The 22,407-nt window shown below is 51.0% G+C and overlaps 1 protein-coding gene across 1 annotated transcript in view; it reads right to left on the bottom strand.

The window, feature by feature from the left end:
• Positions 1-22,407, bottom strand: part of ITGA11 (integrin subunit alpha 11) — a 127,574-nt gene that overhangs the window by 37,938 nt on the left and 67,229 nt on the right. The window contains exons 4-10 of the mRNA XM_022579891.3: positions 19,908-19,999; positions 17,071-17,185; positions 14,393-14,520; positions 13,112-13,260; positions 8,441-8,585; positions 7,900-8,065; positions 6,510-6,580 (exon numbers count right to left, since the gene is read on the bottom strand). Coding sequence (XP_022435599.1) covers positions 6,510-6,580; positions 7,900-8,065; positions 8,441-8,585; positions 13,112-13,260; positions 14,393-14,520; positions 17,071-17,185; positions 19,908-19,999 — 866 coding nt within the window. The remainder of the gene's footprint in view (positions 1-6,509; positions 6,581-7,899; positions 8,066-8,440; positions 8,586-13,111; positions 13,261-14,392; positions 14,521-17,070; positions 17,186-19,907; positions 20,000-22,407) is intronic.

The following is a 22,407-nucleotide window of genomic DNA, read 5'->3' as shown; positions in this document are numbered from 1 at the left end:
TTTCCTGGTGCTCTGTGAAGAAATGAGGACACAAGCTTGGTGGCCCTCAGGAGGTCGAAGGCCAAGTCTGTGCCCTCCTGTACCTGTACTTGCCTGAGCCTGGCACTCACCATCAGATCCTGCCAGCTCAGCTCTCAGCTGCCCTCTGACCAGCCCTGCAGCAGTGTTACCTTCCCAGCTGAGCTGAGTGCTCCCTGGTGTGTGGCCATATCTCCCCAGACTCCATGTTCCAGCTAGTCCCTGTCCCCAGCCAGGGTCGGGTCACATCCCCAGCACAGGAAGCAGTGCTTCCCAGCTGGGGGTGGTTTAGCCCCCCAGGCAGTATTTAGCGGTGCCTGCAAACAGCTCTGGTTGTCCCAGCTGGGGGTGGTGTTGAGGTTACTATGGCCTCTGGTGGGTAGAGGCCAGGGATGCTGCTGAGCACCTACGACACACAGGACAGCCCCACAGCAAAGAAGTAACCAGCCCAGGGGGTCAAGAGGTTGAGAATCCCTGGCCTGGGGGTTAGAGCATGATCTCTGGTGTCAGACGTTCCTGAGTTCCACTTCTAGCTCCAAAACTTCTAGCCGTGTGACGTTGGGAAAGTTCCTCACTCTCTCCTAGCCTAAGGGTCCTCAGCTGTAAATAGTTTTCTGGTGAGAGCATTTTGAACCCTTGGCAGGGCACCTGGCAGCCAATAAGGACTGGGTACATAGTAGTTCTTCTCATTCATTAATTCACCCATAAAGCACTTCCAGGGAGGCAGGAGTCAAAGAATCAGATCTCACAGTCATGTTGGACCTACATACGAGTCAGTACAGCCGCCTGTGAGGAATGATCTGATAGAGGCAAGGACAGCTTATTCTGAGGACCCACTGGAGGGGGTGACCAGCCGAGGGGGTGGGTGGGTGCATGGTGGAGTTAGGAAAGGATTTGAAGAAAACCTTACTTGACTTATTAGGAAGTCTTGAAATGCACACTTCCAATTCCAAGCCTCAAGATTCAATTCCACACATACTTTTCAGACATCTGCTCAAAGACTGAGGTTCAGAGAGGTTAAATGACTTGTCTGAGGCCACACGGCCAGGCAGTGCTTTCCTCCCGCCTGGTAGTAATGGAATGAGAACACCAGATGCTAGCAGTTCCTGGCATTGGAGAGGCAGGACTGTGGAGGCAGGTGGAGGTGGCCCCTGGTGGTTCTGTTCACAGGGAGACCACCTAGAGGGCACCGAGGGCTGGCCTCCTCCCCCAGCCTCCCTTGCCTGCATGTCCATCACCAGAGTGGCCATGGGGCGGGCAGGACTCTGTTCCCAAGAGCCCCTTCTAAGGCAAATACATCATTAAGAGGGTGGGTTATGCTTTAGCTGCTCAGATTCTGTCAGTAGAAGATGTTTTCAACAAGCCTAAAGTGGAGCCTGAGGAAGGGATGAGTGCCCGGAGGCTTAGATGGGGTTGGGCAGGAAAGACTCAGAAACAGGCCTGCAACGTTTCTGTGGAGAGGGGTCCTGCACCATTCGTGGTGCTGGAAGACAGTGATCAGGGCACGAGGAGGGGGCGTCGAGAAGCGGGTGTGGGGAGCAAAGGGCACGCTGTCACTTGACTACTCATTCCAGATCAGAGGGTGGGTTACTTCTACTCAGAGGTCCTGGAACAAGGCCCAGGAGTGAGGCGCTGGGCACCAGGGCACAGCCTGAGGACATGCAGCTGGGCTTCGGAGGACCTCAATGAACCAGAAATGATTCCTGCCACCAGGAGTCAACTTGTAAACAATCCAGACCAGCATGGTGGCAGACTTTGGCTACCATGTCCTGGCCTCATATGGGGGCAGCCGTGACTGCCTGCCCCAGAGCTGGTAGGGGCAAGAGTCCACCACCTAGGGCTAAGAGGACTCAGAAGGGCTTTACAGCCTTTAGGTGTCAACCACTCATTTCACCATTATGGATGAGTTTCTTTTATTTTTGATTGAATCAGATATGCAAAGCGAATTCAAATGCAAAACTCTTAGGAAAGATGGCAACTTTAAGGCTTCAACAGCTGAGAACCTTACATAATAGCCAGTAACCTTAGCTATCCCGTCCATAGCCCCAGGAGGGCTGCTGAAAAGGGCACAGGCTGAAGAGGCAGCGGGTGGCTGGGGCTGTTGGTCTGGGAATAAGACTCACCCCCAACCCGTCCCCTTGGCTTGTTTCAAATGTAACTGAGGCTGGGCCTGCCGGACCATCAGTGTGTAGTTTAAAGGAAAAATCATCTGTTCCCATCTTGGGTGAGTGGTCAAGTCTTTTGTGTAGACAAGACCCACCCTAATAAAACTGCTTCCTTCTGTAAAATTTTGGTATTGGGGAGATTTATGGAGTGCAGTGTAGGAGAGTCCATCACGGAAGGGGGCTCCCCTGCAGCTCCATCCATCACCACAGGCATCAATTATATATGGTCCTCTTCCTTCCTTCACACCTTGTGGCCCATGGGGATTACAGACTTAGAGGTGTGGATCCCTTCTGCAAGCTTTCTGGCAGATTCATGCAGCTTTTTCTTGGTTACCCAGCTTGACAGGGAGTTCATCACCTCAGCAAGCAGCCAGCACTTAGCGGCCTTTGCATTCATTTCCAAATGCTAGTGGAACCATTGGCTTACAAATCCATTCTGAAATGTGGCCAGAGATCCATAGCTAATTTTCCTGATGGTAATTTCTGGAATATTCTCCTTTTTGCTAATCAGGACTAGAGTTTCCTGGGGTTCCAGGTCCCTGGGTTTTCCCAGCAGCTCTGAACTTTGGCCATCAGCCTGGAATGTAATGCCTGTGGCCTGGAGCTTTAGTGCATCCGGAGGCCAGGGAATGTCTTGGGGCCTCCTCCCCTAACCTGGGCTCTGGTCCTTCCTTCCTCTTGTTGCTTTCACCCTTCCTAACTTGAAGGCTTCTTTCATTGCTAGGTAAGATGGCAGCAGACCAGGTTATCAGACCCTGGGCCTTTCCTCTGCCATTTGTGAACATTCTACTGGGTCCTTCCCCTGGGACTAGGGATCTTTCCTTCTGACAGAGCTCAACCGGCCCAGGGCAGCTGAAGACCCTTTCAGCACATTTGTAGGAAACAGCTGCCTGAGGCTGTCTGTGGAGCATTTCCAGGGGAGATGGAGTCCAGGGGTTCACACAGGAGATGGACTCAGTAGGGCTCAGGACCAGTTCCGGGCAAAGCTGAAAGGCCAGACCTTCCTGTCTCCAGTTCCCAGAGAGGTCCGACTGACCCTGAGAGCTGTGGGGTTGGACTCCGAGGGACAGGACAGCTGTGGCCAATTATTTTATTTTATTTTTAAAATAAATTTATTTATTTATTAATTTTTGGCTGCGTTGGGTCTTTGTTGCTGTGCACGGGCTTTCTCTAGTTGTGGCGAGCGGGGGTTACTTTTCATTGCGGTACACGGGCTTCTCATTGCGGTGGCTTCGCGTTGCGGAACACGGGCTCTAGGCGTGCGGGCTTCAGTAGCTGTGGCACGCGGGCTCAGTAGTTGTGGCTCACGGGCTCTAGAGCACAGGCTCAGTAGCTGTGGCACACGGGCTTAGTTGCTCCACGGCATGTGGGATCTTCCCGGACCGGGGCTCGAACCCGTGCCCCCTGCATTGGCAGGCGGATTCTTAACCACTGCGCCACCAGGGAAGCGCCCGTGGCCAATTATGATGGCTTCAGCAGCCTGGAACTGAAAAACCTCTGTGCTCTAAAACAGCAACCCAATGGTCAGTCAGAGCTCCAGACAGCCCACCATCATTGCACAATTCCTTTGGATTTGGAAGGATTTTATTCATTTAGAAAATTAAAAAAAAAAAGTATGTAAGAGTCTCAGATTCAAATGTAATCACTGTCTCTTTCAAAGTCCTATCAGATAAAAACTTCCAGATGTCTGTCACTTGAAAACAAGACACGGGGTGATAGAAGAACTGGGGTCTGTATCTACAGGGTGGGGAGAGGCACCCTGGTTTCTCTGATTAGGAGAAGAGAACAAGAGTTGAGCACGTGGAAGAAGCTGCACAGGGCAGCACATGACCTTGACCTCAATAACAAGCTGGGGCTCTGAGCTCCTGGTCACTCCCCTGCAGCCGGGGGACTCACTGATCCTGCAAGGACTCAACTTGTTGACACACTCTGCTGCTTGGGCCACTGTCAGGGTTCAGCTGGGCTCCCCCGAATCCCTGAAGCTTGTCTTAACCTCCCTTCTCTTTAGGTTCCCTGATTCCTGGGCACACACAGATCACAGTATTAGAAGCAGGAGACTGAACTTACCATTTAAGAGTCTTTCTCCCTAACTAGACTGTGAGCTGCTGTCAGCTGAAATGTTACCTTCATCTCTCTATATATTGGGTTGGCCGAAAAGTTTGTTTCGGGTTTTTCCCTACGATGTTACGGAAAAACCCGAACGACCTTTTTGGCCAACCCAATACATCCCCAGTGCCTCGCACAAAGCTGGGCACATGGGGAGATGCTCGAAAAATGACCTCGGAATGGAAGATGGAGACGTGGGACATTCACTCTCTCTGGCTGTCCCCAACATCAGGGCTGCTCCGAGACCCGCTCCCCAGCCCCGTCTGTGCTCAGACTTCCCCCAGGCCTGTGCACACAGCTTCCTCTCTTTTGCTTGCTGCCACCCACGGCTGCTGAAATCCTTGTCCTCAGGGGCCTGCCCAAGTGCCAGCCTCCCCCGATCCTTCCCTGACACCCCTCTCCCCTAGCCTGGACCTTTCCTTCTGTAAGATCCTGATCACATGTTGCTTTAATTAGTGTTAGATGAGTCCAGGTGGTTCCCCATTGAGCAGGGGGTCTCCACAGGGGCTCCGTGGATAGGGGGGGCCTCCTGAAGTTGAATGCCTGTACCCAGGAGAAGTCTGTAGTTTCTGTTATCTTACTCACCAAGCTCAGGACTGCGGTTCTGCGTTGTTTGCAAACTGACTCCTGTTTGGCAAGAATAATTTCCGCTTCCTTTTGATACCTTAGTTGCATTTGACAAATGCTTGTTGGATTTAATGAAATTGATTTTCCTTGCTGCATTTTCCAATCAGCCCTGACCCCAGAGTCAGGAGACCAGGGCTAGTCCAGCTGGAGCACAGGACTGGCCGCCTGACCTGTACGAATGGATGCCCTCATCCCTCCTGGTACTCGGCCCCTTACCCTCAGACTGGGAGCTCCTTGAGGGCAGGGCTCTCACCTCTGAACCTCCTGGCATCCAGCACAGGGCCCAGCACAGAAAAGGCAGTGAAAAGATTTGCTGATATAACCACTTAAAATGGGACAACTATTACCATCTGCCTACTTTGCAGGGCTGTTTCTGAGCATGAATGAGGCACAGAAATTTTCTGGAAAAATTAAAGTGCTCGGCACATATTACATGACTGTTATCAATACAGGGCAGTTATATTTATATTTTGCTGTCTTCAAGCAGGCACGAGACAGTCCAGATGCAGCTCAGGAAACGCTGAGTGTGAGTCGCGTTTCCATCCATCTGCCTGCTGTCTGCTGTGCATCTGTCCCCCTCCCTCCGTTTTGAGATCTATGACTGAGGCCCCCTTAGATTCCAAATGCTCTCATGGAGCAGCTGCTCGTTTCTGGGGAGAGAGCATGAGACTAATATTTCTCTCACTTCTGCCACTTCAGCAGGTCACTCAACCTTCCTGGGACTTGGCTTCTTTATCTGGAAACTGGGAACAAGGAATCCTGCCCTGTCCACCTCACAGAGGAGTTGGGAGAATTCGGTGGGTTACTGAAAGTGATATATAAGTGGGATGGACTGGTAGGCCTTTTCTGGCAAATTAGGAGGCGCAAGTCCACTCCCATGGGGGCCAGCCTGGGCAGAGCATATGCACGCAAACCCAGGACACCTGTCTGTCCAAAGCATGCCACGGGGGCATGTGCTGATACTGACAACACAGGCTTTCCCTGCATGGTACTCCCAGGCGGGGCTATACCCCAAACAGCTTATAAAGCATGCAGCTATGGACTCCTCTGCCCCTCTGGCAATCCTATGAGGTTTCAGCCTCATCTTGAGAATCAGAACCAGGTGAAGCACATGCCCCAGACAGAACATGACACTTGTGACACCATATGTCTGCTTGGGACCTCTGCAACACGATGCTGAGTCCGCAAAGAGAGAAGCCCACGTGGGCTGCCTTCCAGAGCACACCTGGCACATCTGGACACCCTCCCAACATCATTGCAGGGCCGTGCCTCTGCACACACAGGCCACCTGGGGCATGCAGGGCACTATTACAGCCCAGGCAAGTGGTTTCGCCATGTTGACCTAGTTTTTGCATGAAGTTCTATGGACTGAATGGGACCCTTGGTCCTGGGGGGACACGTCCCCATGCACGGAGGGGCTTGAGACAGCTTATTATAAGTTGATGACCTTGACATTCCACAGAAGACGAGAGGCAGAGAGACCCCAAGAAAGAGAGAAAGGGGGATGAGAGACAGCCCAAGCACGGCGAGATGATGACCCAGAGAGCTGGGAAGAGTGAGAGGGCAGGAGGGCAGCTCTAAACCCATCCTTACCTCCACTATGTGAGAGGAAAAGCCCGTCTGTGACATCTCCAGCCCGAAGGAGGTTTCATTCTTGTTGGTTCCTGAAACAGAGGGACAGAAAGATGTTAGCTCCGCACCTGATTTCTTAGCACCAGACATGCCTGCAGCTCAGTCCCCAGCACCTGTGACCCGGAAGCACTTGCAGGGAGGTGAGAGGGGGCCCCGGGCCTGAACCAGCTCATCCGCCCCAGCAGCAGGCACCTTCCAGGTGGTTGTGTAGGTTTATTATTAGCAGCTCACTCCCTGCTGAAAAGGACTTGAATCGACTTATATTACAGGGCACACATACTATAGGGATGTCAACGAAGGGGAAAGATCCAGAAAAGTGCACGGAAAGAAATAATCTGCATTGTTGGCAAGAAATGGAATTTCCCACTTTGTTCATTCCTACTGTTCACCAGATTTGGTTCCAGATGCTTCTGGATGGTTCCCAAATATCAAACTGACCCTTAGGAGGAAGACCTGTCACCACCACAGGAATCCCATGCGTGCTGAAAGGTCCTCCCTGCACAGGGCCTCCTGATGTGTCATTGGAGCCAATGTTCTCGTCACGCAAGGCGACCATTTCGAGAATAAACTCCCTGATTTGGACGTTTAATTCTAAGGTGATGGTCAAACAGGTTCATACTTTCTATTCCTTTATCATGGGTTATGAGGGCTTTTCTTCTCTTTCCCTGTGTCTGTGGCTCGCCATTTCCAGTGCAGAGCAGACTGCTTGGGCTCTGGGATGCTGCCCTCTATCTCTTTTGAAAATCCTCCCATGTGGTAGAGCCCAATATGGCAAGGGCCCCTCTACAGCAATATATGGTGCAAACGAGACCCACGCAAATCAAAACTGCAGTTTGAATTATTAAGGAGGGAGGCAATCTGAGGAAACCCCGCAAAAAGGTGGGGTGGGAGCAGTGGGACTTGGGGGGCGAGCGTTTCAGGCGGTGGAGCCTGGCTCAGCTGGGCTCGAGTTGCCAGATAAAATACGAGGCGCTCAGTTAAATTCGAATTTCAGACAAACAACTAATGGTTTTTTAGTACGGGTCGGCCACAAATGTTGTATTTTATATTTGCTAAGTCTGGCAATGCTCGTTCAAACCCCAATTCCTTCCTGAGCTGTCGGAGCTCCGGCAAGTCATTTGGTCCCTTCGAGCTGCAGTTTCCTCCACGGTAAAAGGAGGGGCTGTTTGGAAAGTGCACAGCCTCACATCCAGCACAGGAGCGCTCCAGTGTTGGCAGTCATCACAAAGGGAGGACTCCCGCTAAACCCTCCCATCCCGGGGGCGGGGGGGGGGGAGGCTGGATTTCACTCTGTGGGCTTCACCTGCTGTGAGGCCAGGAGCCTGGACCCCTCTCGAGAAGCAGCGCTCACCTTCCAAGCTGAAGATCCTGTCCCCCAGGGCGTCGACAATGTCCTTCAGGGCCGTCTCATCAGTGACGTTGAAGAAGTGCTTGTCATCGGGGTCACTGGCGATGTATTTGATTTCGTTTAGAAAAGCTTCTGGATTGATCCCCCTGCGGTTGTAGTAGCCCAGGACCTGCCAGGGAACAGGGGCAGGGGCGACAAACCGGGACATGGCACAGACCTCCCCACACACCCATGGCCCCAGACTCGGAACCTGTTCTAAGACAGGGCTCTGGGGCTTGGGAGTGTTTTCTAGTTTTCGGAGGTTTCAGAACCTCTCTGGCAATGGAGAAAAAACACCCCACAGCTGTTGCAGATTAACCTGGGCAGGACGGAAAGGAGATTCTCAACTGCTCTTTAGGAAAAGGTGTAACAAGGAGAGGCCCATCTGAGGGCCTGGATGGCTGGTTCACTGCCCAGAACCGCCCCCCATCCCAGAGTCCCCAAGGGGTTGATGGCGAAGCCTCTAGAGGGTGGGCAGGGGCAGGACAGGCAGGACAGGACTCACGGCCACAGCGTATCTGGTCACGTTGTCCCTCTCGCTTTGCTGGATCACCTCCTCCAGGTCTGGGCTGTCGTGGGACTCCCCATCCGTGATGACAATCATCACCTTCTTGGCCCCTTTCCTTCCACCCTTCTGGAAAGCCTCTGAGCTGGAACCCAAGCACAGGGGGAGGGTCACAGAGGAAGGTGGGGATGGGGCAGGCCTGGCGCTCCTACTGCCTCGAAGCCAGGGCTAAGACCCTGGGCAACCCTACACGGTGTTGGGACCTCGAACCAAAGAAGAAGCTGGATTGAGATGCCCAGACTACTCATTCGCCAGCTGCTCAGATGCGTCTTAAATCTGCTTGTCTTTAAAGAGTGACTTTGAAAAGCCCCTCTCAAGGCCTGATCTTGCTGTTTTGGGGAAGCAGGGGGATGGGGTGGGTCTGGGAGGGGAGTTCAGGGTCAGGTGGAGACCTTTAGAGGCCCTAATTCCATGGTTCAAAAACCCCAGCCACACATTAGAATCATCTGGGAGTTAAAAAAAAAAAAAAAAAAGTGATGCCCAGGCCCCACCTGGACTCATGAAATCAGAATTTCTGGAGTGTGGCCTGGGCACCAGCATTTTTCAAAAGTTCTAATGAACATCGGAGTTGAGAACCACTTCCCTCAGTTCTGAAAAGGTGACGTGCCAGAGCAACTCAACAGCTAAACCATGCCGTTCCATAAAACGTGTGTGATGAAGCCTGACAAAGTTCCGATGTTTCCCAGGAGAACCACTTTGATTCTACTTTGGGGACTATTAAATATAAAATTCCATGACAAATAATTCACTTTCTTGCTTTTACTTTTGTTTTCAGTGGCCGGAGCAGGTGCTTGGCCTGCCTGCCGGGCAGTCCAACCAGGAGCCGGGGGGCTGGCGCTCTACGGACTCTTGGAGCTGGTGACCCATCTACGAAGCAGGAAAAATTGGCTCCTGAACCATCACTGGCTCTTGGTGCCTGTGTGAGGCCAACTCTCCTTCAGACCATGAGGTTCTGAAGTTTTCAATAAGGACCTAAAAATAAATGTTACCCTTAGACTCTGCAGTGAGTCCTCAAGGGTCTGACCCACAGGTTCAAGCACCATGATGTCAGGTTAAATCCCATCACCCTAAGGCTTTGGTTACCAGGGGTATCTTTTGTTACACAGCAAGCCGATGAGCTGGTGTGCGTGATTTAGATGTTAAGGAATTCACAAAACTTGGAATAAACTAGTTCAGAGCATCTTCAAGCTACCAGTTAAGAGAAACAGACCATCTGCCATTCTCTTAGCAATTCTATGATATTCTGGATATGCTGGCTTTAAAAACTCCTCTAATTTTAGTGTGAGGCGTGGACTGAAGGGGGGCAGAGGCACACTTGACATGACAAAATACAGAGAATATTTTGGGCTTAAGCCTGACTCAGTGGAGGGAGAATGCTGCTAGTCCTTCAAAGCACGCTCGAGATGCTTCCGTGACTTCATTGGAGGGTCAGGTCCAGGAACAAAACTCCAGAAGAAAAAATATGGCAGGGGAAAAACAGGCTTTATTACATATGGAGCCAAGGAAATTTCAGGATCATATTTCCATAGAGTGGAGTGGGGTGAATATCTGCAAGAATCTGTAATAGCACAAATATTGGCATGAATCTCAGATTTAAAATTGTGAATCTGTATTGTGTAAAAGACTTGGATTTGTTGCTTTGTAAATCAGACTATAACTTCCTGGAATGCAGTGAAAGCTTTACACTCACGACAGTTTCCATGAACCTGGAAGCCAACGTGACCCCGTGGAGAAAGGTCATATCACGTCTCCTTTCTGCTCAAAACCTGTCCTGGCTCCCATTTCTCCCAGGTCCTGATAATGGCCCGCGAAACCCCTGGTAATCCCTCTGAGCCCCTCCTCCTGCTGGAATCTTCACTGATCCTGGAACCACCAGGCATGCTCCTGTTTTAGGGCCTTTATCTGAGCTGCTCCCTCTTCTGGAACCTCCCCTGCCAGGCACCTGCTTGGCCAACTTCCTCACCTCCTTTAAGTCTCCACTCAAATGTCAGCTCTTGGTGAAGCCTTCCCTGACTACTTGATTAAATACCTGCCCTCCCCAACCTGCCTGACTGCATTTACCAGACTCTATTTTTCTCCCATAGCTTGTATCTCCCTCTAGCATACTAGCTATTTATTTGTTTTTTTGTTTTTTTGCTTATTGTCTGCCTCACCCTCTAGAATATCAGCTTCACAAGAGCAGGATATTTATCTGCTTTGTTCACTGATCTATCCCAAGTGTCTAAAACAGTGTGAGGCACATAGTAGATGCTCAATAAAAAGTGTTGAGTGAATGAAGGTGGCATTGCAGCGCTGTCCTGCCCCCTCCCCTCAAAGCCACACATGGCTGCCAGACTCACCTTCACGCACACATTTGATGATGACATTCAAGAACCTTCAGGGGCCAATCATGCTTGTTTTAGCTACAACGTTATAACTCTCACAATCTGACTCCAAACCATCTTTGCAGCTGCAGGGCTTACTACTCCCCAACACGAACCATGCTCAGAGCAAGGCTCTGAATGTAAACGTTCCTCAGCTTTCCCTCTCCTCTGCTGTTATTGGGGCAGAATGTCTTCTGTGGAATGTCTTCTCTCCACCTCTCCCTGCTGTAATCCTGGGGTCTGTCACATATCCCCCATCTTGGCCGTCCTCTCTGATCCCTCCCTCGGAGCCCTCCTCTCTCATCCTCACTGAGTTAGGGTGACGCTTACCAGAGCTCCCCTATTAAACCAGGGGTCAAGGGTTACCCTCTTTATAACCCCTCAAGTCCATGGCCTGGATCTTTGTACTTTAGTAGGTACACAGAAAAAAATGCATTATGAATAGCTGAGTGAGGAGAGAAAACCTTTTACCTTAAAAGCACCAGCTGTAATTTGGGACCCAGACTTGGCCGGGAAGATCAGATTTCAAAGTTCACTTGAGGTGTAGATCGCACACCCCGGCAGTGCTCGTGAGTCATGACGGTTCAAACTACTAGGTGAGTCACACACACTTGACCTGGGGGAGATGGGCTGCAAAATGAGATGGAAGCAGTGTGCTCCATCCCGGTGGGAATCAGTTAGCTTCTCACTGATAGCTCAGTGGGCGTGGGCTTCCTCCGTTCCCCTGGCCACTTCACAAGAGCTTGCTTGGGGTCTCAGGGACTCACCCCCATGAGGGCCCATTTCTCATGAGAGTAAGAGCCATCTTTACACAGAGGGATGCTCATTTAGGAAAAATGCTTGAGCAGGTTTTATCAGTGAACAGAAATACACTGGTGGAGCAGTAACTTAATCATAAAGAGTAGTGAAGTTGGGTGACTTTCCTGGTAGTGCAGTGGTTAAGACTCTGCGCTTCCAATGCAGGGGGCCCGGGTTCGATCCCTGGTCAGGAAACTAGATCCCACATGCGTGCCGCAACTAAGAGTTCTCATGCCAGAACTAAGAAGCCCATGAGCCACAACTAAGGAGCCTGCCTGCCACAACTAAGACCTGGTGCAACCAAATAAATAAATATTTTAAAAAAAAGAGTTAATCTTTTGACCACATGAAATCATGTTCCTAATAAATAGCTTTCACATTGTAGCATTCTGCTAAATGCTACATTCGACTAACCCTACGTGAGGGGGGATTATAAGGTAATGGGACGGTGGTCTCAATGAACACAGCAGAGCTCATATTCGTAGGTGTAAAATTTATACATTTAAAATATAAATGTCTTGGACATAGTTATCGTAGGAGTTTAGGCCACAGCTGGAGAGATCTGGGGGAATTGACTTTAAAAATCACTCACTGATTCCAGTGGGGGTGAGTACAGTGTTCTGAGCCATGGCAGAGTTACTGGAATAAGCATGTAGCGGCCCGTCTGGATGACTAGAGATAGCATTCATTATTATTGTGAGTTCTGCTGTGATGTTTAAGGGAACAGCCTCATTGCTCTACAATCTCAGATGTTAGATTTAACTACGTCCTTTGATTCTACTGACGACCAACACCCCACAAGAAGATTCTGCCCTCATACAACCCACGCACTTTTCATAGGGTCTCTGTGGCAGAACATATTTCCTGAAGCTGACTGGAAATCCCGGCCCCAAAATGCTCTTCTGTAATGTGACCTTGCCATTCCTCCATCAAGAGGGGAAACTAAATTCTCTTCCCCTTGAACCTGGGCTGGCTTCCGTGACTTGCTCAATCAGAAGACTAGAGCAGAAGTTATATTCTGGGGCTTCTGCAGCTAGGTCACAGGCAGTCTCAGAGTTCCTGTGTGGATCTCCTGGAAAACTCACTCTTGGGATGCTTCCTCTCAAAGCCTGGCTGCCACATGGTGAGAGAGCCAAGCCACATGACTACGTGTGGGTGCTCAGATCACCAGCCTCAGCTGAGCTCCCAGCCAACATCCACTGTCAGCCACATGGGTGTGCCATGCTGGATGTCCAGCCCAGTCGAAAATTCAGATGACAACAGCCCCAGCTGACACCAGCCTTCAACCACACGAGAGAAACCAAGGGAGAAACGATCAGCTGAGCCCAGCCAATGCGCAGAACTTTGAGGGATTAATTATTGTCTCTCCAGATACTAGATTTTGTGGGGCAGCAAAAGATAACTCTAACAGTATCTGAGATGTAGAAAATTAATTTTTTTTTTTTTTTACCGAGCAAATTCAATGCCAAATGCCGTCCTGGTCTCTGTTCCTCCTCTCTGTTCAATGTGACTGGCAGCTTCCACCACATCTTTTACAGACCTGTAGTCATTGAGGTGAAATTCATGTACCACGTCTTCTCCGTACTGAACGACTCCAACCTGCAAGTTAGAGGAGAGGGAAACAGGACATCTTGACCCCTGAAGGCTGGCCCTTTGGTGATGAGGTTTCCTGGAGTCATCTCTCTGGGACGGTTCAGGAGTGAGGAGGGCTGGGGACCTTCCCAAGGGAGAGGAACTGAGCAGAAGGGAAGCAGGTTCTGCACAGTTCCAGGAATGAATGGCTGGCTTGGTGAGGCAGGTGGGAGGTGCATATTGAGAGAGGAGACTGTGATTTAAAGAAAGGCCCAGCAGATTGAGTTTCTTACTTAAAAAGACAAAAGTGAAGCACAGAATTGAAGTCTAAAATCTTAGGAGCAGTGTGGGTGGAGGGCCATGGCATTGTTCACCAAACTCTGGAACTAAGGTTCTTTCAAATTTGGAAGAGAAGTTTGAAATATTAATAAGACTCAAATATTAATAGCCTCGAAATAAAAACCTTAAAGAATAAGCAAAAACCTACCTATAGTAGGACTAGAATGAAAAAATGTCACTGTCGGATGGGCCCACAGAGTTTATTTGGTACAAGTGCATTTCCAATGCTGGACTTTCATCCACCGTACCCTAAAAGATGATCTCCCAGTGGTGGGGAACTCATTACTTCATGAGAAAGCCCACTCCCCTTTTAACGGCTCTAATTGTTACAAAATAATTTCTTAGATTGACCTGAAATCTGCCGCCTTGTCAGTTCTAGTCATTGGTCCTCCTTTGGCCTGCCAAAACAATACGGAATAAATCTACCCCCTCGTTAGCCAGGCAGCATTTCAAATACATGCCGGCAGCTCTGACCTCTTCCCCTGTCTCTTCTCCAAGATCAAAGTGTCTAATTCTCCCCTGTGCCTCACCCAGCAGGGTGCTAGTGTCTTCTCACTCTCTGGCTGATCAAAGTTTTTGTTAATATGTGGTGTCTATCCCAGAGGACAGTGTTTGACCCACTCGGTGATGCCTCCCCTACACCGTCCCCTGATGTGCCCAGCAGAGATGGGTGTCCTGGGCTGCAGGGCCCTGAGGCTGGCCCTTTCACCTACACCTTTCTAGCGCATGTACAGATGCTCCCCCCCACCCCAAGGCAGCATCTGCCATGGGTTTCTGGGGGGGCTTATTTGGAGGAGGAAAGAGTCCCAACCACACTCACCTGGATTTGCCCAGGGCCGATGTAAAACTTCTTCAGGATGTTGATGAGGAAGTGCTGAACCTCCACCCAGGGGTAGATGCTGTTTGAACCATCCAGGACAATGATGATGTCCATGTAGGTCTGGCACCCTGGGAAGTGGGAACATGGTCACAGCTACCCAGGGAGCCAGTGTCTGCAAATCTCTGATCCCCTGGATGATTGTCCTGGGAAGCCTGGCCTGGGAGCTGTCCTCGGGCTGAACATTTATTTGGGCAATGTGAGGAGCCCAGGAATTCCTGGCTCTGCCCCACCGTTCTGCACTGGCTGTCTGAACAAAGCATGAATGGAGCCCTACTGCCTCTGCTCCTCAACGGGGACTGACCGCCGTTAGCTGGCCAGTGTTTGGTAGGCAGCCAACAGTGCCCAAATCAGTACCTCATTATTGTTTATTTTACTGTAATGGGTAGGCTGGCATTACCACTTTCAGCCCAAATGAATGGGTTTCACTTCTTAGGAGGGAGGCACGGTGTAATAGCTAGGAATGTGGAATCTGGCGTCAGACTGTTTGACCCCCGGCTTTGACCCTGGGCAAGTTACTTAACATCCTGGCATTGGTTTTCTCTTCTGTAAAAGAGGCATAATGATAGTAGAGGATTGCCACGAGGAATTAACAAGGTGATGCTTCTAGGGTTGAGCACAAGTAAATGCTCAAGAATCTTAGCTTATCCTCTTTTTATTATTTTTTTTAACCAAACCACTTTGTTAATGTAACAGTGACATTATCAGGTCATTATCTTGCTGCTCTGAGCCTGAAGGTTTCTCTATATTCTTGTAATATTCATACCAAATTAAAATGAATAATAGAAAGCAACAAAGAAAACATGAAACATTGGTAACCTAACAAATTAAAAAATTTCTCTTTACATGTAAGTAATTTATTTCTGTTTGTGAAACAGCAGGACTTACCTTGAATAAGAGATGATACAATCTGATACGATATACACTATACTGTACCACATTGAAATATTGGGCATCTGCTTATTTTTACTGGAGAATTTCACACTGTTTTCAAATCTACTTTACAGCAATACAGCAGGGGCCTTTGTGAGTTAACCATTCCAGTAACTCCTGCATCGGGAAGGTGCAGTATGTTGATGTCAGAGCTCACCAGGAGGGGAAGGTGGTGGCTTTGAGCCTAGGCGCTTGGCACAGGTTCTGTGTCTGGGAGAGCACTTTGGAAGCGTTTGGATGCTCAGAACCACCTCCGCTGTAGGAGAAGCTGTGTGTACACTCTGGTCTCGTCTGCACACGCCGCACGCAGCATGTGATGGCCCTACACCTCCAGGCTAACGGTGCCTGATAGCTTTGTCCTTCTCCAGTGTGCTTTCGCCCCACACCTGTGGACCGAGCACCCACCATGTGCTGGAGCGCAGTGTGGTGCCGGCAGCCACAAGGACACGAGACAGTAACTCCTTGATTAGGAGGGGTTTCTAATCTACTGGTAGAGGCCAGGTTTCTTTTATTTTAAAGCCAATTTTATTAGAACGCATTTATTATGACTGATTTCTTTCTTACGATTTCAAATTTTTCATTTTAAGACACATTGGGAAGAACCTCTGTGGTTGCTAAACATGGCAGAACACGCCTTTGAAACACACGCACGTGCGCACATACACATGCCCTGCGGCTGATCCTAAACCTACTGAATTAGATCCTCCGTGGTGTTGGCAGGGGATGGCGGGGGGGTGCCCTGGGATCTGGATCTGCTGAGTTCCCAGGGCATGGCTGCCGGTCAGCGGGGTGAGGAGGTCTCCGCCACAGGAGATTCTGGGAGGCTGAGATGGTCACACCTTGGCCCAGAGGAAAGAACCTCTCTAGGGGGTGACACGCCTCCTGTGACTGGGCCTCCTCCCAGCCCCGGCACTGCCTCTGCCTCTCCCGCTGTCGTTTTGTAAGAATAGAATCGACTCCTCCTCGTGGCCCCTAAGGGGACCATTTTCCAGTCCCTGCGGGACTGACCTTCCTCCTCCCTCCGCACGAGCACCACCTTCCCATCTCCGACTGGGCCCTGGTGCTTGGAGGGGGGCTGACTCTAGCCAGAAGTGCTAACCCCTCACCCTCAATAAAACCCTCAATAAATCCCTCACCCTCAAAACACCTTGGGTGTTGGTGGTTAGCCCACAGGGAATAGTGAGGCAGGTGGGGACGGACTGGGAGGTTTTGTGTTCCATGAGGCTCTGGGAGAGCTGGGCAGTGCTTCCTCATGCCCAGGAACACTGATTAGATGGGACTATCACCAGGTGTAGTTCTGTCCTCCTTGGCCCTCCACCTACAGGGCAGCTGCATCCCATAACATCAGAGGGCACCATGAACACTATAGTCTAAGTGAACGATGTCCCCAGACTTCGGCAGTACGCAGCTTGCCTGATGTACATGGTGGGCCAGGAATCTCTTCCTCGCTCAGGGTGGGTTTGCAGTGAGCCTCTCTGGCTGCCAGGATGGTCTTCATAACCTTAGTTCATTTGTCCCGGGAGGGCGGGCCAAGATTATTACCCCACAGGTTACCCAGAGAGCCGGAGCAGGGCGGGGCTAGAGTCCAAGTTCTGCTTTGTAGCCATGGGATAGTGGTGACCAGAGCTCGGAGCCTCCCATGGACTGTTGGTCGCTCAGCCCAAGTCTGCAGATTTGAAGCCACTTACTTTGGAGAGCTGGGGCCACAGTCTTGGAGAACCTGAAGTTGGAGTTGACTCGTGAACACATCCCTGTGGTGTAGTAGGAACTCCCACACTCATGAGACCAGAGGGGGCTGCAAGCCTGTGAAGCACAGCATGGACCCTCCAATCAGAGGGGGGCCTCAGGGAGGGTCTGGGCCCAATAGCCTTCGGCCCAGTCCCAACCTCCAAGACCCAAGACAGAATCCTCCAACTGAGTGCTGTTATCCTTAGGATTTAGAGGGTCTTCTTTGAGTCTAACTGAAATCTCTCTTGCTGTAACATGTACTAGTTCCCTTGGTTTCAGGTGAAATGGAGAAAAACTAACCTTAGAGTCCTCCTTTGTTGTCTTTTCAAGGGTCCCATTCTCCACCCCACCATCAGGTTGTGACTCTCCTTCCCCCTGCCCACCACACAGGATGCGGGAAAGCATTGTCATCCATGGGAGTGGACCCTTCAAGGGTCTTTCTGAAGAGATCGCCTGAAGGTCATTTCTGGGCAGACTTCCAGGACAGGGTACCCAAAACATGCCCATGGCTCTTACTAAGGAAAGGAAAAAGAATGTCTCTGCTCTTTCTCTGAAATTTGCTACCGAAAACATTGATGTCAGCCCCTCATTTACAGACTGAGTGATGAGTCCCTCTCAGAGTCAGGGTCATTAAAAATGAAAGCCCAGGGCTTCCCTGGTGGCACAATGGTTGAGAGTCTGCCTGCCAATGCAGGGGACATGGGTTCGTGCCCCGGTCCGGGAAGATCCCACATGCCGTGGAGCGGCTGGGCCCGTGAGCCATGGCCGCTGAGCTTGCGCGTCCGGAGCCTGTGCTCCGCAACGGGAGAGGCCACAACAGTGAGAGGCCCATGTACTGAAAAAAAAAAAAAAAAAAAAAAAAGAAAGCCCAGCTTCTGCCTCCATTTTTGTCCTTCTGCTGGAAAACTCAGGACTAAATTTTGTGCTCTAATTTCCCTTGGTTTGGAAGAATAATTATTCCACTTCCAATCCCTTTCTTTAATTAGCTTTCTCTTTTTAAACTCAGATTTTAAAGGTTTTGTATTATCTGTGCCCTTTGTTGAAGCTCTGGTAAATTATTTTTGGAAGTGGGGGAGAATGAATAATGGGAGAGTAGGTAATGGATAATGGCTGGAGGGCTAGAAGGATGATGGATGGATGGATGATGGATAGATGAAGGATGATGGATGTATGTGGGAGGGGATGGATGCAAGGATGGATGATTAGATGGGAGGATGAAGGGGTGGACTGACATGTAGACAGATGGGTGGATGAATGAATGGATGGATGGATAGATGAATAGAGGGAAGGACATTTGGTTGGGGGATGGGCTGATGAGTGAATGGATGAGTGAATGAGTTAACAAAAGTTGCTATTTATAAACTAGGGTCTTAACCTGCCCACAGAGGCCCCAGGGGTTGTATCACACCATCCCTCTTGGACCTTCATCCCACCTTATGAAGTAGGTGAAATCAAGTTAGTAGGCATATGACAAGGAGCCTCAGAGGGAGAATAGGGTCAGAACAAAGCCCCTGACAAGTATGCGTGGACAGGGCCAGGGGTCCTGTTGCCTTCGGTTGGGGATGATGAGGGCTGTGGGCCAACCATACATCGAGGCACCTCAGGACTTTCCCTGGCAGAGCCACTATGCTCTTGTCAAGTCTCTGAGCATCCCAGTCATCTCACTGCCCTGACGTCTGATGCTTCACACCCAAGATGTCTCACGTGTCAACAGAAATGAACTGATGGGTGAGAACAGAGAGTGACACAAGCCCTCCCATCTTAAAATGAGCAGTGCATTTTACTGGGCTTTCTGGGTAATTTTTCTTGGAAATCTTCTTGCAGCTACTCTAGGAACTATCAGTCCCAGCCTCACCCACATTCGTGGTGGTTCACCCGAACGTGATGGCAAGGGGCAGGCAGTGCCAATCCGTCGCGCCACCCGTACTCTCCCACTGTGTGCAAAGCTAGCATATGCTCGCCTGGGCGGGGTGCAGAGATCTCCCAGCACAGCCCGCTGCTGCCTTTCTGTCCCAACATCATGTTCACATTACTCATTTGCTTATCGTCTCTCCCCCAGCCAGAATGTAAGCTCCAGGAGGGCAGGAGCTCTGCTGACTGCTGAATCCCCAGTGCTTGGCATCAGGCTCCGTTCATTGTAAGTGCTCAAAAAATAGTTTAAATCAATGAATGTCTCTACCACCTCAGCCCAAGTACCCCCTCCTCCTTCTTCCTTGCTAAGACTAGCCTCTTCTTTAAAAACAAAACAGAAACCTCCTCTGGGAAGCTTTCCCATCTGATCCTATGCAGTCCAGGTGGCCCATCCCTCTGTATCCTTCCCTCCGCTGTAGTAAATCTGAGTTCACTCATTTACGGCTTCCCCTCAAAGTCTTCTCAGGGTGTGTGGTGTGTCCTGTTTCTTTCATCAACTCTGGAGCAGAGATTCAGCCTCTGCCTTGCAAATTGGGCTCCCCAAAGGAAAGGACAGACGCCCCTACCACTGGACTGTTGAATATCTTTATTTATTCTTATTCCTTTGCAGGCTATCTGCTTTGCACTCCCCCCAGCCCCAAAGGGAAGGTACACGAAAGTGCTCAATGCTTTTTCCTGCCTGAATTGTACCCCCTGAAGTTTAGGGTGCAGCAGGCAGAATGGCACAGGCAGGAAGCCAGAGGAGGGGCTGCTCCCAGAGCGCACGCGGACAGGCAGCCCTGTGGGTGGCCATGCTCAGCCACCACACGCCCCTCGCGGCCCCAAGCAGAGGGCCTGTGGGGCAGGAAGGGCTTGGAGGGAGGGAGGGTGGGTGGGTGGCTCTTACCAGGAAGCTGTTGTCCTTGGGGTTGGTGGCCAGGCTCAGGCCGAGACGCATGTTGTCTTTCCTCTCGGACACGTTGGATAGGGTGACCCTTCCTGGGGTGGGAGGGAGAAACTCAGCCTGCAGCCCCTTCTGCCTGTCCTCTGCCCGGACTCTGCTGCTGCCGCTGGCCACCAGAGGGGCCCGAGGTCGAGTCGGTGCCAGGCAGGGTCCTCCCCCATTCTCCCTGCCCCTCTGGATGCCTCACTCGCCTGCAGGTCAGGGCAGCCTTTCACAGTTTACTAAGGCCTTGCCCAGATATGGTCTAATTACCTCCTCTCAACTCTCTGTGAGATGAGGACTGCGAGTCTCAGAGAAGTCACGCAAACTGCCCAAAGTCACACAGGAAGCAGATGGCAGAACCTTCCATCTCCTCGTCTAGAGCTTTCCCTCCCCCAGCCATCCCCCTGTGCCCCACCCCACACAAACCAGGGCTCCCCCGAGGCTGGTTCCTCTATACAGTGCCTCCTCCATGTTTTCCTTTAAGGCAACCTGCCATCAAACGTAGCAGTCCCCTGCCCAACTCTCTCAGGGTCCGGTTCTCCGCTCAGCTGATAAACTGACACACGATAGCTGATTCTTTCTCACAGGGAGCTAATCGCCAACTTGACAAGAGCCTTCTAGAGGCACAAGGTCTTGCCCAAGAATGCCATTGTGTGGCCGGTCCCCAGAGGAGTATTCAGGGGCAGGATTATCAGCCAACTGGGTGGAGGGAGAGGGTTGTGGAGATTAAATTTACTAAGCAGATTATACTGGGGAAGGTTTTACTAGATCATTCTGTCAGGCCACTGAAAGGAAAGAAATGAGCTTGAATTCCCCAGAAGAGTGTGTGTGTGTGTGTGTGTGTGTGTGGCGTATGCGTGCGCACACACGTGCAGACGCTTGCCGGGGAGAGTTTAGGGGGAAGTGAGTTGGGTATTTTGTTAAGCCAGGGCGAGCAGTCCTTATCTGCTGTGCGCAGGATCTAGATGTGTTCCCTGCTTCAGGGGAGGGGAGTGATCTCTAAGGGCTCAGGAGCATTTAGCTTTGTTGGCGATTGGAAGTGTGAAGAGTTGGCCGACCCTCTGGGGCCCAGGCCAGCAAGACCTGGGGCCGGGCATGGGCAGAGGCCAGAAATCCAGACCCCCGACTGTACTGTGGGCTAGGGTGGGGCGGCTGTGTTTGTTGTTTGTTGTCCCTTGGTTTCCTTCAGTTTGTAGTAAGGTTCCTTTTGACATCCAGCCTCTCTTGGCTGTTCTACGAGTGCCTGGGATTGTTTTCTGTTTTGTCTGTCCAAACCAACGGGAGAGAAAATAATAGTAATAACCCTGGTGCTTTTACGGTGCCTTATCATTTACAAAGTGCCGCGCCCACCTGCCCTCCCAGGACCCCCCTTGGTCCTGGGAGGCCCAGGGGTCACCATTTTCATTTTACAGAGGAGAGAGTCAAGGCGCACAGAGGGTTAGTGACTTCTATAAGGTCGATCACTGATAAATGATAGCGTGGGGACTTGGACCCAGCAGAGCCAACGTTACATCCCGACTTTCCCCGTCTGACAGCAGGGCCGTGGCTGCAGAGGGATGTGGTGAGAAGTCTGGAGAGGAAGCTCCAAGCCCCACCTGGGCAACTTCCTCCCCTCAGCGGCTTGGAGAATTCTGCCCCCCATTTATTTAAAGGGTGCGTCCCCCACCTCACCCCACCCCCTCTCTTCCGGCCTTGTCTCAGTGACTGAGGTCCTCAATGAAACTGTGGGCCAGGAAGCAGATGGCATGGTGGGCAAGACCCTTGCATTGGAGTAAGAAAGATTCACGTTCAAGTCCAGCTTCTGCTGCTCGTGGATTTGGAGCAGTCACTAACCTCCCCTCTGTGACCAGGAGAGACTTACACCTTTCTCAGTGGGTCTGTGTGAGGGCTGGGGCATAAGCCCCTCCTCACACAGGGCTTGCCTTCCAGAATCACATCCCCTCCCCCTGAGCCCCTGCCGCTCAATGAAAACCCTGACTTCAAACAGGTGCTGGGAAAAAAAGCACCAGAGGTAGGTAGAGCCTTCAATACTGAGGTGTGAATAACTGACACCCACTTCCCTGGAGAGAAAGGAAAGAACATTCCTGGTTGAGTGGGGCTCAGAGCCTGGAGAGGCCATAGGAAAAACTAGGGCTCAGGTTTCCTTGCCTTGAGTTTTCCACTGTGGGGATAAACTGACAGATGGTCCTCCTGCCTCCTCATTGGGAGGGAAAGAAACTCTCCTCAAATGAGGTGCTTCCTGACCAGTACTCTTCCTCGGCCTCCATGCACTTTGCTGCCCACCGCCTCCCAGCTTAAGCCCCAGTTTCAGAGTTTGATGGCATCATGTCTCCCATTGTCAGCAGGGGCTCCTCCTCCTTCGGAGGGAAATTAGGTCCACATTGGAAACCAGAGCGATAGAGGAACCTAAATGATGGGTTCATGGTCTTGGTCCCCACCTGGACCAGGGGCTTTTCTCAGT

The sequence above is a fragment of the Delphinapterus leucas genome, chromosome 2 (assembly GCF_059928025.1).
Source record: "Delphinapterus leucas isolate spDelLeu-1000000601 "Yukka" chromosome 2, BTC_Dleu_Yukka2, whole genome shotgun sequence".
Lineage (NCBI taxonomy): Eukaryota > Metazoa > Chordata > Mammalia > Artiodactyla > Monodontidae > Delphinapterus > Delphinapterus leucas.
The sequence above is the reverse complement of the archived record's forward strand: the minus strand, read 5'-3'. Positions and strand labels throughout refer to the sequence as shown.